The sequence below is a fragment of the Salvelinus sp. IW2-2015 genome, linkage group LG6.1 (assembly GCF_002910315.2).
Source record: "Salvelinus sp. IW2-2015 linkage group LG6.1, ASM291031v2, whole genome shotgun sequence".
Lineage (NCBI taxonomy): Eukaryota > Metazoa > Chordata > Actinopteri > Salmoniformes > Salmonidae > Salvelinus > Salvelinus sp. IW2-2015.
This window is the reverse complement of record NC_036845.1, coordinates 20,321,507-20,337,627: the sequence shown is the minus strand read 5'-3', so window position 1 is coordinate 20,337,627 and position 16,121 is coordinate 20,321,507. Positions and strand designations below refer to the sequence as shown.

Here is a 16,121-nt window from a genome sequence, read left to right as displayed (position 1 = left end):
GAGCAGCATGGCTCTCTGCTCCAGCTCTGCGTCTCGGTTAGAGAACAGATTCAGAGAGCTGCTCTGAGCCACCGCCACACGAGCTGCAGACACACGCGCGTTAACTGCTACACTATAACAGTTCTAATATAATATCTACCCATATATTTACCTGTACAGCTCACATACAACTATACACAGAAATTATATACACACAGAAATTCTCATTTAGAAGAATCGGCCTACTCAATTATACTTACTCATAAGATCTCTAAACGTGGTCTTGTCGTGGGTCATAAGATGATCAATGATGGCTCTCCAACTGGAAAATACAGGAGAGGACGTCAGATAGAATCCTATTATATGAAGCGCATATAACAAAAATACATGATCCCCGTCCCCCATCGTTCCCCTCCCCCACACACACACACTCAACAATTCTCAACTCACTGGCTGACACAGGAGGAATCCATCTGGAAAAAGGTGTGGTCCATGAAAAGGTCGAAGGCTTCTTTCTTCCAGGCCCGCCGGGTGTACTGGTACCCACTCAGGCTGCTCAGCAGCTGGATACACGCCCGGTAGCTGGGGGCGTTGTGGGCACTGCCAAGGAAGAGGGCACAGAGACACAGTGCACATTAGAGATGTGACTAGACCAGGAAATACTGGGCCCTAGTTATACTGCTTGGGAGTGTTTCCTAGGCAGATCCCATGGGCATGTGGAGTGGAGTGTATTGGCTGGTCCATCCCTACCTGTGGTTGCGGAGGTAGGGCACGACATAGTGCATAATGTTCACCAGTAGGGGGATCACCCTCTCCTTCTCATCACTGTAGAACACCATGTCTAGGAGATGGGCCAGCACCTGACAACACACAATCCCTACTCTCAATACTCGGCACTGTTCAGATAGGATACATGGCAACAGCGTACTAGACTAAAAAGTACTATAAAACCGTGCACGTTGCGGTTTGCTTTAAAGATACATCCTTGCACTACAGCAGACATAAACCGACCAATAAACACACACTGCAATGAGTAAACAGGTCACATGAGAGTGACATAAGCCTAAACAAGGTCTGGTTATAACACTAAAGCAAGAGAGGCACAGTTAGTGCCTCCGGTTATATTTGGCTTCACCAGCGACAGTGTCCAAGGAAGGATTTATTGCTTTGCTAATAGTGATTGAGGTTGGGCCTGGGGGAGGGAGAGCTGATCGTAAATCAGCTGAGTGCAAGTAGACCGTGTGTGGGTCCTAACAGCAGAAAGCAAGGCTGTTGTTAGCCGTGAGTGGAGAGGACGCACGGATGGACGGACACACCCCGACAGACAAGACGGCCAGACAGAGTGCTTGGTGTTTTACCTCCGCTAGCAGTGTGAGGGCGTGAACGCTGTACACTGATGGAGTGAAGCTGGATGCCTCCATCACTGTGAGCATTAGATCTGAAACACACACACACCGTTAGTGACACATCATACGCAGCACAGACACACATGCAGACGCACGCTGTACGTGAGCACGATCAAATATCCACACTAACATAACCTACCAGTTTGAATGCATTCCCAATACATTGGGTCATTCTAAGTGGTATGATAGTGTGGATATTGAAACACAGCCATACATTCAGTCACACAAGAAACACCTCTAAAATCGGCACATTCCCAATTAAGGTTGTGTTCATTAGGGACCAAACAGAAGAAAAAGGACTGAAACAGGGAGGGACTACCCTGGAGTTGTCCAATAAGAATTTGGTGCCCCAATGAACACGAAGCTGACATATTGTACACAACTAGCACAGACAGCCAGGGTCCTCTCATCGCTCCTACCCTCTACGTCTTGCTCCAGGCTGGTCCCGTCCACCGTGATCTGTGGCGACGCCTTGACCTCCAGGTTCCTCCTCAGCCAGGTGGTCTGTTCCAGAGAGGAGCCTGCGATGGTTCCGATGGCCTCCACCACCTTGTGGGTCACATCCTGCACATACACACGGACACAGACAGTGAATAATCATACCGGCTTCATTACAATACCCATACTACCATACAACTTAAATAAAACGCATGCCCAATACATTGCTTCAATCTAATTGGTATGCTGGGGTAAATAATGGAACGAAACTCTTGAATTGAATTTATTTGGATAAAAACATGTTCAGCAATATGTACATTGTATTCCCGGAAGATAACACATACAAGTATTATTCAAAACACTTGATTCCAAAGTGGTCCTCGATGGGGCTTACCTCGATGAATATTATCTTATATTTTCTAGGAGATAAGAATTGTGAATTATGTCATCTTTAAGATAAAATAATAGTGAATCCTTTTGCATGGGACTGAGGCTTACCTGCAGCTCCCGCTGGTCCTTCTTGCTCTCCAGGTTCGGGTTCTTGAGGATGAACTCATTCAGAACTCTGGGGAAGAGACAGATGGATAGGTTAGTCTGGTGGCTGCGTATTATACAGGGTAGATAAGGGGACGGGAGTGATGTTGGAAGTGAGAGAGGGCAGAGTCTCAGAGAGTGTTGCAAAGCGCAGTTATAGTAAGGAATCCCAGAGCTCTCCCCTTTTGTGGTTGTAACTTCCAAACAACAGGCTCACAACGTCACGTTGGATATTCGAGTATTCAGCACAGTGTCAAAGCTAGCTTGCAAGATTCTCCCTCCTCCTCCGACGACGATTAGCTAATTATAAACTGGGTGGTTCGAGCCCTGAATGCTGATTGGCTGACAGCTGTGGTATATCAAGTGCTCTAATTACTTTAGTAAGCAGATTATAATTGTAATAAGGCACCTGGGGATTTGTGGTATATGGCCAATATACCACGGCTAAGGGGTGTGTCCAGGCACTCCGCGTTGCATGGTGCGTAAGAACACCCCTTAGCTGTGGTATATTGGCCATATACCACACCTCCTCGGGCCTTATTGCTTAAATGTATCCTTGTGTCTTCTTTCCCTTATTGAAATGGACTGGTCTTCGGTAGCTTGATCGCTAGGGGTAGTGCCTGGTATAATTTGTATTTATTTTATTTAACTAGGCAAGTCAGTTAAGAACAAATTTTTATTTACAATGACTGCCTACCCCGGCCAAACCCAGACGACACTGGGCAAATTGTGTGGCGCCCTATGGGACTCCCAATCACGGCCGGATGTGATACAGCCTGGATTCGAACCAAGGACAGTAGTGACGCCTCTTGCACTGAGATGCAGTGCCTTAGATCGCTGCGCCACCCGGGAGCTGGTGTGTGTGTGTGTGTGTGTGTGTGTGTGTGTGTGTGTGTGTGTGCGGTCTAACCCCAGTATGAGGAACTGTCCAGGAGCAGGCAGCCCCAGCTGTACCGAGTCCTTCAGCAGGGCCAGCAGAGATGGCCAACTGTCCACCAGACTGGACACAGGGATCCTACATAGACAGACAAGCAGGATACAGTCACAAACAATGTTCTAATGATGGGTCAAGTACTAATTTAAGTAAGATACCTGTAAAGACAGTTTAGTAACAATAATAGTAAAGCAACAGAACTCAATGAATTGGACTAACAAAATTAACTCGATTTTATTCTACACGCTCAACACACTTGACATACAAAAATGTCAAACTAAACATGACATCACCTGAACTAAACTAGAGAAAACTCAGTTGGCACACTACACGATAGAAAACTCAGTTGGTATATTTGCTACTTATGCTCAACACACTTGACAGACAGGTGGAGGAGGTCTGTTGGGTCTCACCTCTGAACGTAGGCATAGAAGAACTGCAGCATGCACACCTCCAGAGACAGATGCTTCTATGGAGATACGGTGAGAAAGAGGGAAGACGAGTGAGAGAGGGGGAGAGAGGGTTGAGGAAGAGGCAACACCGGACTGAATTACATTTCATTCGAAAATAATGAGGCCGTAGCAGGGAAGCTGCCAGTTTACTTTGATATAGTGTAACAATAAGATGGTACCTGTCCAATGTAATAGTAACAGAGGACCTGCATTAGGGTGAATTAGGACTAATGTAAGCAGGAGGCTAGGAGTCGTGCAGCTTTGTATATAGTCATAAACTGTAACAAGGTTAGAGAAGCACAGTGTGATCTAAGCGTATGCATTGGGAAACTAATTTGCTTTATTTTAATGGTAAAACAGAGCATGTCAGTTTAGATTCCAGGCTATTGGGAGACCGCAGCACCAACCTTCTCTTTGGCGATGGCCGGCGGCTGCTTCAGGACCTCTTTGACCGTCTGCATCACGGTCTCGGTCCGCATGGCACTGACCGACCGCACCAGCTCCACCAACAACAACTGCTCCTCACTTGCAGTGGGGATCACCTACACACAGACGTGCGCGAACATGGACACGGACACAGGCAGGTTAAGAGACCTCTGCGCACCGCCAATAACCACACTAATAACACAAAATGTACGTGTTTAGTAAGGGTTTCTGCCATGTTGATTTCTGGAGCTTACCTTGTAAGCGGCAGAGGTCTTGACCTGCTTCCTCTCGTTCCACACGTAGGCGATAGCTGCCATGAAGTGGGCTCCGTGGTTCATGGAGATGGGGCCMAGCAGCTCCAGGATCTGCTGACGCAAGTTCTGAGGAGAAAGAGGAAAGATTGAGCGCTCAATGCAGTGTCAGAAATAAGACCAGGCCAACAGGCAGCGGACGGTCCATCCTCCTTGAACAATGTTCGAGTCCTGGGGAAACCCACGCTGTGCAGCCTTTTGTTCCAGTCCAGCGCTAACGGATGCTTAGTCGAATCCTCAAATCAGGAGTACTGGGCTGAAACAAAAGCCTGCACACCCTGTAGGGTCCCTAGGAGCAGGATAGTTAGGAGCGAGTAACATAAGCTTTTTGCTGCATCCACTATAACACATGCTAAACTGGGTACACTACCAATTTTTTTTTTTAAACTTAGATTTGACTATATTGAACACTGATCTAGGTATCAACGACAGGTACTCTTTTCACAGTATCGTGTCGACCCAGACTAAAATGTGATGGCTATTATCACATTGTCCATTTCAGCTCAGTTCTAGCAACTATGGATGGATGAGTAATCAGATCAGCTCAGTACAGCTTGGTTTGGCTCGCCTTAGATCGATTCAGTACTGTGAAAAGGCTTCGGGTCCGTGTGTAACCGCAGTACCTTGGTGGATCCCAGGTTGATGTTGGAAGTGGACGCAGCGGAGGCGGCAGCTGGCCGGTCTGTGCTGTCGGCCTGGTACAGGACGCTCCACAGCAGGGTGACGGAGGACATGATGGTGTGGAGGATGGACAGGATCCCTGAGCGAGCCTCCGCCAYGTGCTTCTGGTCCACACTCACCTGCAGCTGAGAGGAGAGATAGGGACGTGGAGATACAGTCACTAGTGAAAGTCTACACACCCCATGCAGTCCTCACGTTTAGCTGCCTTAAAATTACATCTAAAAAGGGATTACATTCAATTTTTCCCCCTACCAATATACTCAACCTACTCCACATTTTCAAAGTTAAAGAAAAATTATAGAAACGTTAACAAATTAATAAAAAAAGTAAAAGGAAGATGTATTGATTGCGTATGTCCTCACACCCCAGAGTTAACATCTGGTGGAAGCAAATTTTTTTTACAAAATTGCTCAAGCTCAGTAAATGTGGTTGAGAGTCATTGATGGACAACAATATTCAAACCTTGTCTCTACATTTTCAAGCAGATTTTCAAGTCAGGACTGAGACTGGACTATTCAGGAACACTCACCACCTCTTGGAAAGCCATTCTGGTGTGTCTTTGGCATTAAAGCTTGTGTAATTGGGGCGGCAGGTAGCCTAGTGGTTAGAGCGTTGAACTAGTAGCCGAAAGGTTGCAAGATCGAATCCCCGAGCTGACAAGGTACAAATCTGTCGTTCTGCCCCTGAACAAGGCAGTTAACCTACTAGGCCGTCATTGAAAATAAGAATTTGTTCTTAACTGACTTGCCTAGTTAAATAAAGGTAAAATAAAATAAAAAATAATAATTGTCACATTGAAAAATAAAACTCTATCCCAGGGTTTGGTTTTCAGAAGACTATGTTGGGTTTCCCTCTAACTTTTTACCTGAGCTTTGCTTCTTTCATATTTACTTTGATAGTGACAAACTCCCAAGTCCCTGCCGGTGACAAGCATACCCATAACTTGATGCTGCTACCACAATAGCCATGATAATAGCAATCACTGTTTGAATATTGCTGTCCATCAATGACTCCCAACCAAATGTACTGAGCTGGAGCAATTTTGACAATAAAAATTGATATATGTTGCCCTATGTGCAAAGTTGGTAGAATCTTCTTCAAAATGATTTACAGATGTAATGGCTGCCAAAGGTGCTTCCACCAAGTATTAACTCTGGGGTGTAAAGACGTACGCAATCAAGACATCTTAGTTTTTTATTTATTAATTTGGGAAAATGTCCTATAATTTTCTTTCACTTTGAAAATGGTGTAGTAGGTTGTGTAGATCTGTACAGAAAATGTCATCCTTTTTAGATAAATGTGTGCTTTATAAACGAAGGAGGTCTATCGGTGTGTAAATAAGTGACATCAGCAATAAATCAATACAGATATGACATATCTGTCTACTTGGCAGTGCAGTGCGGCTGACTAGCGCCCTCACCTGGTGGTACTGGGAGGATGGGTCCAGTAGACAGTAGTGGATGATAGCCGTCACTCCTTCCAGTACTGTTAGAATCAAATCTGGGGGGATGCACAGGGCCATCCACTGAGGTCTGGAAGACGGATAGCGGGGAAAGTATAAATGAATAGTCATCATTTGGTATAAAAAACTATTTTGCCATAAACAATGAATCTTGTCATAGAATATACAGTAACAATTTAGAATCCACAAAGGCATTAGTCAAAAGTGGGTAATTGAGGCAACTGCTGGTCAAGAGAGACATCGTGTGGCAGCATCACTCACCTAATTTCTTACAAACATTCCCTCTGCTACAAAACAGCTGTAAATCTGTTGCCTTGGATATGTACTTAAATTAACCAATTCATCCTCATACAAATATTTCACTTTACTAGCTAGGTTCATCCAATTGGCGATAGATTTTCAGACGAATACTCAAAAATCTGCATAAAAGAATATGCGCATTTTCCCACCAGTGGCGTTTCCACCAAACTGACTTGTGAATAAAAATCACTACGTGATGAAGTAGAGCACATCAAAAGGTTAAAAAAATTCTTCTTAAAGGGATGGTTTGAGATTTTGTGAATGAAGCCCATTATATACTTTCCCAGAGCCAGATGAACTTGTGGATACCATTTTTATGTCTCTGTTTGCAGTTTGAAGGAAGTTGCTAAGTAGCGTGCTAGGTGTTCCTGTAGACTTCAAGGCATTGCGCTAATGCTAGTTAGCATTGGCTCACGAAACTACCTCTAACTTCCAGACATAAAAATGTTATCCACGAGTTCATCTGATTTTGGGGAAATAGATAAAGGGCTTCACTGCCAAAATCTTGAACTATCCCTTTAAGTTTGTACCGAATAGAAACCTATAGTTCAATGTGTCTTCATCTCATTTTCAACTGTACCGATGGTTTTGTCACAAAAACTGTTGCGTTAAATAGCTAATGTGCACACTATGGTCTTGGTATCTGCAGTTTGCAGATACAGTGTGGGTAAGGCTACCTAGCCTATATGATGACATTATTATGGATAAGAGCGAGATTATTTTTATTTATCAAATGGCAGCCAAGCATCGATTATCATGTCACCAGAATAAGACCATTGATATTTATTGTAAAGGCGCATCAAGCTCATCACCGTGCACTTTCACAACCTTTTGAAGTTCAATATGATTTAATCTGACGCCTAATAAACTGCATGCTTTCCCCGAGTCGTAGTGGGAGGACCACACAAAATATAATCGTGTGACTCCAAGTTTATTTTGGTTATTATATCAATATTTGCACAGGTAGGTAACCTAGTGGTTAGAGCGTTGGACTAGTAACCAAAAGGTTGCAAGATCGAATCCCCGAGCTGACAAGGTAAAAATCTGTCGCTCTGCTCCTGAACAAGGCAGTTAAACCCACTGTTCCTAAAAAATAAGAATTTGTTCCTAACTGACTTGCCTAGGACCTGCCTAGGTAGGTAAAGGTAAAATTAGAAAAAGAATACAAATAAAAGTGTTTCCACTGCCATTTCTCGCATAATTAGCCAAATTTTACTGACACCATGTCGAATCAACAAATTGTCCACCAACATTTCCTGTTTCCATTAGCCTGGTCGTGAATTTATTTTGCATCAGGTAATTCATGAAATGGCTGGATGGAAACCTGGTTACTGACAATCTGCTTGCAGTTGCCTTCACACCAGATCCTGGAACAACAATTTTTCCACTTTTACATTTAAAACTATCTATCCCATATGGGTTTATAAGAAACTATACTATAGCAGTTACCTGGTGTCTGTGATGGCGGTCTCATAGCGGTACTGTTGAATGAGGTTATCCAGATTCCTACAGAGCTGCAGCGTTACCGAGGCCACCACCCTGCGCAGTACCTTGCCCATGTAGGGCAGCGTGGCCGTGATCAGGCCGATCCACTGCGGGTGCATCTTACACGCGTGGTGCTGGTGCAGCGCCCGGATCACCGCACACAGGAACATGCCCTGCGCCGTGATAGGCTGCCCGTGAAGGTACTGCAGCGACGTCATTGGCTGCTGTGGGTTCATGTGCTCCACCTCGKCMCCCAGCAGTTCGAAGCCCGWCCCTGCCCCGCTACCCGTCCCTAARGTTACKACCCCTAATGTTACACCCCCCGGGARGACCACGGGCCCCCCGTCGCCSCCCTCCTCGGCGGGCACTAGGACCCTGTGRTCCAGCACCACCAGGCTCTGGAGAAGCCTCAGCAGCTGGGACTGAACGGCGCTGCAGCCYTCCATCTGATCTTCTGAGAGGTTGATGACGCTGTCCTCTGAGAGACCCTCCTCCTGGGAGGCCACGTTGACGCCGGCCGCCCGCTGCTCGTGCCACTTCTGGGCCGAGAAGATGGAGGAGAGCAGGCAGTGKAGCACCACCTTCTGGACCTTACACTTGGACAGCACGTCGCTGATGAAGCTGGRGAAGCCTTTGGCRGAGCCMCCGGTCACCTTGGACAGCTCYCTGAAGAGYAGGGTGAGGACCTCCAAGCTGGTCAGCTGCATGGCCCGGTTGCCCGCCAGGTCGGTGGCGGCCGTGCCCACGTGGGCAGAGTAGTAGGAGCGCAGGAAGTAGAGGCAGAGGGAGATGATGATCTCTAGGAACATGGCGCTGCGGAACGAGTGGGAGTGGCTGTCCTGGGAGATGGGGCAGTAGAAGTCCTTACCTGGGAGGTGGAGGAGATTGAACATCACATTATTTTACATTCTAATAATAAGAAAACTTTAGATTGTATGGTTTTTAGGGTCTTTGTGTACATTTTACATTGACATTTTAGTCATTTAGTAGCTCTTATCCAGCGCAACTTAGAATCAGCGTAATGTGTTACACCTCCGGCATACATTTGACCCGTTTAGTTCATTTGTGCTTAACTGTCTTTATCTGTGTTTTTATGCATAAAAAAATATATATGACTTGCCCATGACGGAGACGCGGTGGCGTGCCAGCAGGTTCTGCAGCAGTGACAGCTGGGGRGTGTAGGTGTTGTTGATGCTGGTGGTGGAGATGGCGTCCACGAAGTCCGATGGCGCRGCCCGCAGCATGGCGGCGATGGCCGAAAGGGCGTGCAGCGTGCGGGATGAGTCGTACAGCTGCAGGTAGAGCAGCACGTGCTGGTAGAGGGGGTGGATGTTGAACCGAGGCGGCGAGGCGGAAGCTCTACGCCCCACTCTCCCGTTGGGACCATTGTCCCCGCTCACGTCTCCGCCCCCACTGGGCGAGCCGGTGTCACTCTCGATCTCGGACACCTCACCTTCTCCGCAGCTGTACCAGTTCTCCAGATCCAGGCTGTCTCCGAAGAAGATGCTGGGCGGCCGGAGCTTCTCGGCCTGCAGGGCCTTCCTCTGCCTCTCCTCCTCCTTCCTCTTGCTCTTCTTGACCTTGGGCTTGGCGCCGGGGGACTTGTCTTGCAGACGCTCCATGATCTTACCCTTGAGGCTGAGCTGGGTGCTGCTGTGGGAGCGCTTACGGGCCCGCAGGTCCACGACGTCCAAGCGGAGGTTCCGGTCGTGAGGGGCGGCCGGGCCCGAGCTGTCCGGTAGGGTCACGATGGAGGGGGACGAGCTGTGGCGAGTGATGCCCTCGCGGTGCCTCTCCCACTCCTCCCCTGTCTGGTCCGGTGGGGTGACATGGAAGAACCCCAGGGTGCCACCCGCTAACATCTCGAGGCGGTGGGAGGGGGCGTCGGTGCCCGAATCGAGCCGAAGACCGGCCTGCGTGTCTGATGAGGAGCTATCTGAGTCCGTTTGCGCCCACGCTTCAGGGGGGGACGGCGTTTCAGGTGGCCCRTCCTCCTCTCCCATACCCACCACCTTGTCTATCAACTCATTTAACACCGACAACACAACCTCTTCTAGTGAATCCTCCTCATCAGGAACCATACTGTCTGACTCTATAAGGACAGGGACTTGGTCGGATCCACATCCGTTCACTGTGCTGCAGGTGCCGTCTGGCTCCTCGAAGCTGCCATTGTCTATGGAGGAGGAGTGGGAGCCGCTGGACTCAGAGCCGTGGAGGTGGGGTTCCCCCTGCTGGTCAGGGGGATGGTAGTCACCGCTCAGCGCCAGGTTCTCACTGCTCAGGCTGAGCAGGGACAGGCTGTCACTCAGAGGGTTGACTGTCAGGCAGAAGGGCTCCATGTCGCTCAACGGCAGCCCTCGGAGCCCTGACTTCAGAGAGTCCCCTGGCATCTGGCTGAAGTCTGAGAGAAGAGGATATGTGACATACTGTTTATGCAAATAAATTACAGAGTCGAAATGAACCTTGAACTAGATTCACTCCAAACCAATGTTCACCAAACTACACTGATCCTTTAGAGCTATAGACTTTTCTTCCAGCCCAACATTATACAATCATGAGATGAGTGTTGAAACTATTAGTGCTGGGATGGAACAAAAGCCTGCAGTGCCCTGTATCTCTTCACGACCATGGCTGTCCTGTCCACCACCATTCTAACCCGTATCACCCCTATACTCACTGTCAGAGATTCCCGAGTCTCTCATGTAGATGGGTTCTGAGGGGTCCTGTTCGGCCTGGGGGTTGTGGTTAGGGAACGCCTGGGCCCAGTGGCGCTGGGCCTGGACGCGCTGGATGGACACYCGGTGGGTCTTGGGGTGCAGCAGCAGCAGCAGGAGGGGCTCCAGGACCCGGGCGATGTCGTGCCTCTGGAGCACCTGGTTGAGCCAGGCCCGGCCCACTGCGCTGGCTGACGCATCCCAGTAACTTAGACTGTCCAGCATGATGAACAGAGACCTGGGAGGGGGAGGGAGAGAGAGATAGACAGAAGCCACACCGGCAGTCATGAGTCATGACCTCAGTCAAAATCCAAGTGACCGCTGAGTCACAGTAATCTCCTCCTATTCTCCGCTCTGTAGTTGATGCATTGGTAGTACCCAACTCGCTAACGGCCTGGTACTCAGCACTCGATTGTCTCTAATCAGTCTGACATCAATTCAAATGCATCCAAAAATCACATCAAACATTTCAAGACTGAATTATAAGAATCTGAATGATGAGGACAACTGGTGATGGCGGGAGTTCTACATTTTTATCAATGGCAGTCTGATTATTTTGGGGTGGGTGTTTGGGTGTTTGGGAATATCATGCTTGCTTAAGACGTCACATGCAGAACCCTCATATGCATATTAGAGCTTATGCATATGCATAAGCCTAGCCTATATGAATCCAAGCCCAAAAAAAAAAACAGAATTAAAATAATTACAATACATACATATAGCTCTGCCTAAACCTATATAAGCCTATCTTAAAGCTTATACATACACTGAGTGTACAAAACATTAAGGACACCTGCTCTTTCCATGACAGACTGACCAAGTAAATCCAGGTGAAAGCTATAATCCCTTATTGATGTCACTTGTTAAATCCACTTCAATCCATGTAGATTAAGGGGAGGTGACAGGTTAAATAAGGATTTTTAAGCCTCAATATTATAGAGCCATGGATTGTGTATGTGTGCCATTCCGAAGGTGAATGGGCAAGACAAAAGATTTAAGTGCCTTTGAACGGTGTATGGTAGTAGGAGCCAGGCGCATCGGTTTGTGTCAAGAACTGCAACACTGCTGTGGTTTTCACACTCAACAGCTTCCCGTATGGATCGAGAATGGTCCACCACCCAAAGGAATCTTGACACAACTGTGGGAAGCACTGGAGTCAACATGGGCCAGCATCCCTGTGGAACGCTTTCAACACCTTGTAGAGTCCATACCCCGATGAATTGAGGCTGTTCTGAGGGCAAAGGAGGGTGGGGGTTTACCATCGATGTTTCCGAATAGATTTCCCTTGGTTTTCGATGTTGTGGCTTAAGTGGGCTACTGTCCGTTCCCAAATTAAGCACTGGGTAGCATGCAGGGATAGGGTTGGAGTCCGGCATACATAGATTGAGCTGGTTGATGCGTGGAGTGAAGTAAGTTCTTATAAGCCCATACATATCTATACGCAATCCCGCTGTAGCCTACACAGCATGATTGAAAAAGGAAGCACGGGAAAGCGCATCCTCCATTCCCTATTAGAGTGCATATGGATTACTTGTCTTTTTCCCCCCTACCCCTGCATAGCTGATAATGGACATTCTAAATTGAAAAAAAAATCATTCACAGTTAAAGTTGCCAAATAGCTCTAAATCTAAATCCATATACGCACTCACTCAATAACCGTTTGGGGAAAATATCCTTTCTATTTTATTCAACTAAGATCAATTATATTCATATAACTCTACAATTATATATTATAAAATAATGGTACGGGAATTATAAGCATATCTTGTCCGCTCAATGAACTAGTCTACAGCTTAGGCTGCCATTGGCATGGCACAGAGCCAGATCTATGCTATCCAGTTCCTCTGAAATATATTTAATACAGATCATGTTTCGTAATGGATTTATTGTGATGGTGTATATTAATAATCCACCGAGCGGCAATCTAAGTAACATTTTAAAAATACCTATCAAAATCGGTCAGTTTACGCTAGAGACATGTTTCTTTTGCATGGGCTGCATCTCAACCTGCGGAGGAAGGTGGCCGAGCTACAGCGGTGTCTGTCGGACCATGAGACATCCCGAAAATCGGTCTTCTCACAAGAACGTCTGTAGCGTCCAAACGGTATGTGTGTGTGCGTGTGAGAGAGAGACCGACAGAAAAGGAGTAGGAGATATGTATTACATTACTATATTAGCAGCTGTTCTGTCCACCCTTGATAAAACCAAACTTTTGAGTGGAGTGTCAGTAGAGGTAAGGCCTACCTGTCAAAGGTGCGGTTGAAAGGGGAAGACTTGGTGATGTTCAAGTCTCTGGTCAGATGCCAAAGCACAGAGAACTTCACATGGGCCTCAAGNGGGTGCAGCAGCAGCAGCAGGAGGGGCTCCAGGACCCGGGCGATGTCGTGCCTCTGGAGCACCTGGTTGAGCCAGGCCCGGCCCACTGCGCTGGCCGACGCATCCCAGTAACTTAGACTGTCCAGCATGATGAACAGAGACCTGGGAGGGAGAGAGAGAGAGAGAGAGAGAAATGAAGACGTGTCTGTTTGTGTGTGTGTATATATGCGTGTAGTCATGACCGCAGTCAAAATCCACGTGACCGCTGAGTCACAGTAATCTCCTCCTATTCTCCGCTCTGTAGTTGATGCATTGGTTGTACCCAACTCGCTAACGGCCTGGTACTCAGCACTCTATTGTCCCTCTAATCACACTGACAAAAACAATCACATCAAACATTTCACGACTGAATTATAAGAATCTGAAAGTGGCGATGGCGGGAGTTCAACATCTGTATCAATGGCGGTCGAAGTATTTTCGGCGGGAGTTTGGGAGTATCATGCTTGCGAAACTCAGCATCAGGCTAAATTGGTTGAGCTCATTGTGATCAATCAATTTGAAGAAAGAAATGAAACGACAGGTTGAAACGGAGTGGGGAAACATGGTAGTCATGGATCTTGTTTCAAAGCCGCGACGGAAACCGACGGCGCTTTCTAAGCTGCTGATTAATTCAAAGCATTTAAGACGTCACATGCAGAACCCTCATACGCATATTAGAGCTCATGCATATGCATAAGCCTGGCCTAAAAATCAAATCAAATTTTATTGGTCACATACACATGGTTAGCAGATGTTAATGCGAGTGTAGCGAAATGCTTGTGCTTCTAGTTCCGACCGTGCAGTAATATCTAATAAGTAATCTAACAATTTCACAACAACTACCTTATACACACAAGTGTAAAGGAATGAATAAGAATGTGTACATATATATGAACCCAAGCCCCCCAAAAAAGCCTAAATTAAAATTATTATTGTGCTGTTATACAATACATATAGCTCTGCCTAAGGCTATCTTAAAGCTTATACATACACTGAGTGTACAAAACATCAAGGACACCTGCTCTTTCCATTATCCCTTATTGATGTCGCTTGTTAAATCCACTTCAAATCAGTGTAGATGAAGGGGAGGTGACCGGCTAAAGAAGGATTTTTAAGACTCAAGACGATAGAGCCATGTGTATGTGTGCTATTCAGAGGGTGAACGGGCAAGGCAAACGATTTAAGTGCCTTCGAATGGCGTATGGTAGTAGTTGCCAGGCGCACCGGTTTGTGTCAAGAACTGCAACGCTGCTGGGGTTCACACACTCAACAACTTCCCGTTCGGATTGAGAATGGCCCACCACCCAAAGGACATCCAGCCAACTTGACAACGGTGGGAAGCATCGGATTCAACATGGGCCAGCATCCCTGTGGAACACTTGACACCTTGTAGAGTCCATGCCCCAACGAATTGAGGCTGTTCTGAGGGCAAAGGGGGGTGTGGGTTTACTATCGATGTTCCCGAATAGATTTCACTTGTTTTTCGATGTTGTGGCTTAAGTGGGCTACTGTCCGTTACCAAATTAAGCACTGGGTAGCTTGCAAGGACAGGGTTGGAGTCTGGCATACATAGTTTGAGCTGGTTAATGCGTGGAGTGAAATAAATTCTTATAAAGCCCACACATTTCTACATGGAATCCCGCTGTAGCCTACAACCGGAGTAGCCTACCCGGCATGATTGAAAAAAGAACCATGGGAAAGCGCGTCCTCCATTCCCTATTAGAGTGCATACGGATTACTTATCTTTTTCCCCCCTGCCCCTGTTCCTGCCTAGCTGATAATGGCACCATTCTAAGTCAAAAACAATCATTCACGGTTAAAGTTGCCAAATAACTCTAAATCAAGTGTATAGGACATCCATGTACGCTCTCGCTCAATAATCGTTTGGGGAATATGTCCTTTCTATTTTATTCCGCTAAGATCAATTATATTCGTATAACTCTAAAATAATATATTATAAAATAATGGTATGGGAATTATAAGCATATCTTGTCTGCTCAATGAACTAGTCTACAGCCTAGGCTGCCATTCTATGCTATTCAGTCCTTCTGAAATACATTTAATTCATATCACGCTTCTTAATGGATTTATTGTGATGGCGTATATTAATAATCCACCGAGCGTCAATCTAAGGAACATAATTTAAAAAAAATCCCTATGAAAATCGGTCAGTTTCTGCTAGAGACATGTTTTTTTTGCATGGGCTGCATCTCAATCCATCCAATGTCGGCCATCCGCATCTGCGGTGGAAGGTGGCCGAGCTACAGCGGTGTTTGTCAGACCATGACACATCCCGAAAATTGGTCTTCTCACAAAACCATTTGTAGCGTCCGAACGGTATGTGTGTGTGTGTGTGTGCGTATGTGTGAGAGAGAGACAGAAAAAGCGTACGAGACACGTATTACATTCATATATTAGCAGCTGTTTAGTCCACCCTTGATAAAACAAGGGACAAAACCAAACTCTACAGTGGGGCGTCAATAGAGAAGGAAGGCCTTACCTGTCAAAGGTGCGGTTGAAAGGGGAAGACTTGGTGATGTTCAAGTCTCTGGTCAGATGCCAAAGCACAGAGAACTTCACATGGGCCTCAAGNCCCCCCTTAAAAGAGTTAGATGCACTATTGTAAAGTGGTTGCTCCACTGGA

General features: G+C 46.7%; 1 protein-coding gene across 1 annotated transcript in view; it reads right to left on the bottom strand.

The window, feature by feature from the left end:
• The window catches only part of dop1a (DOP1 leucine zipper like protein A), a 42,134-nt gene that overhangs the window by 7,037 nt on the left and 18,976 nt on the right, over positions 1-16,121 (bottom strand). Inside the window, exons 17-34 of the mRNA XM_070443837.1 lie at positions 15,978-16,075; positions 13,367-13,600; positions 11,086-11,360; positions 9,529-10,809; positions 8,373-9,276; positions 6,582-6,693; positions 5,104-5,286; positions 4,424-4,549; positions 4,151-4,285; positions 3,705-3,760; positions 3,268-3,372; positions 2,322-2,388; positions 1,805-1,949; positions 1,338-1,417; positions 730-839; positions 430-579; positions 240-301; positions 5-83 (exon numbers count right to left, since the gene is read on the bottom strand). Coding sequence (XP_070299938.1) covers positions 5-83; positions 240-301; positions 430-579; positions 730-839; positions 1,338-1,417; positions 1,805-1,949; positions 2,322-2,388; positions 3,268-3,372; positions 3,705-3,760; positions 4,151-4,285; positions 4,424-4,549; positions 5,104-5,286; positions 6,582-6,693; positions 8,373-9,276; positions 9,529-10,809; positions 11,086-11,360; positions 13,367-13,600; positions 15,978-16,075 — 4,202 coding nt within the window. The remainder of the gene's footprint in view (positions 1-4; positions 84-239; positions 302-429; positions 580-729; positions 840-1,337; positions 1,418-1,804; positions 1,950-2,321; positions 2,389-3,267; positions 3,373-3,704; positions 3,761-4,150; positions 4,286-4,423; positions 4,550-5,103; positions 5,287-6,581; positions 6,694-8,372; positions 9,277-9,528; positions 10,810-11,085; positions 11,361-13,366; positions 13,601-15,977; positions 16,076-16,121) is intronic.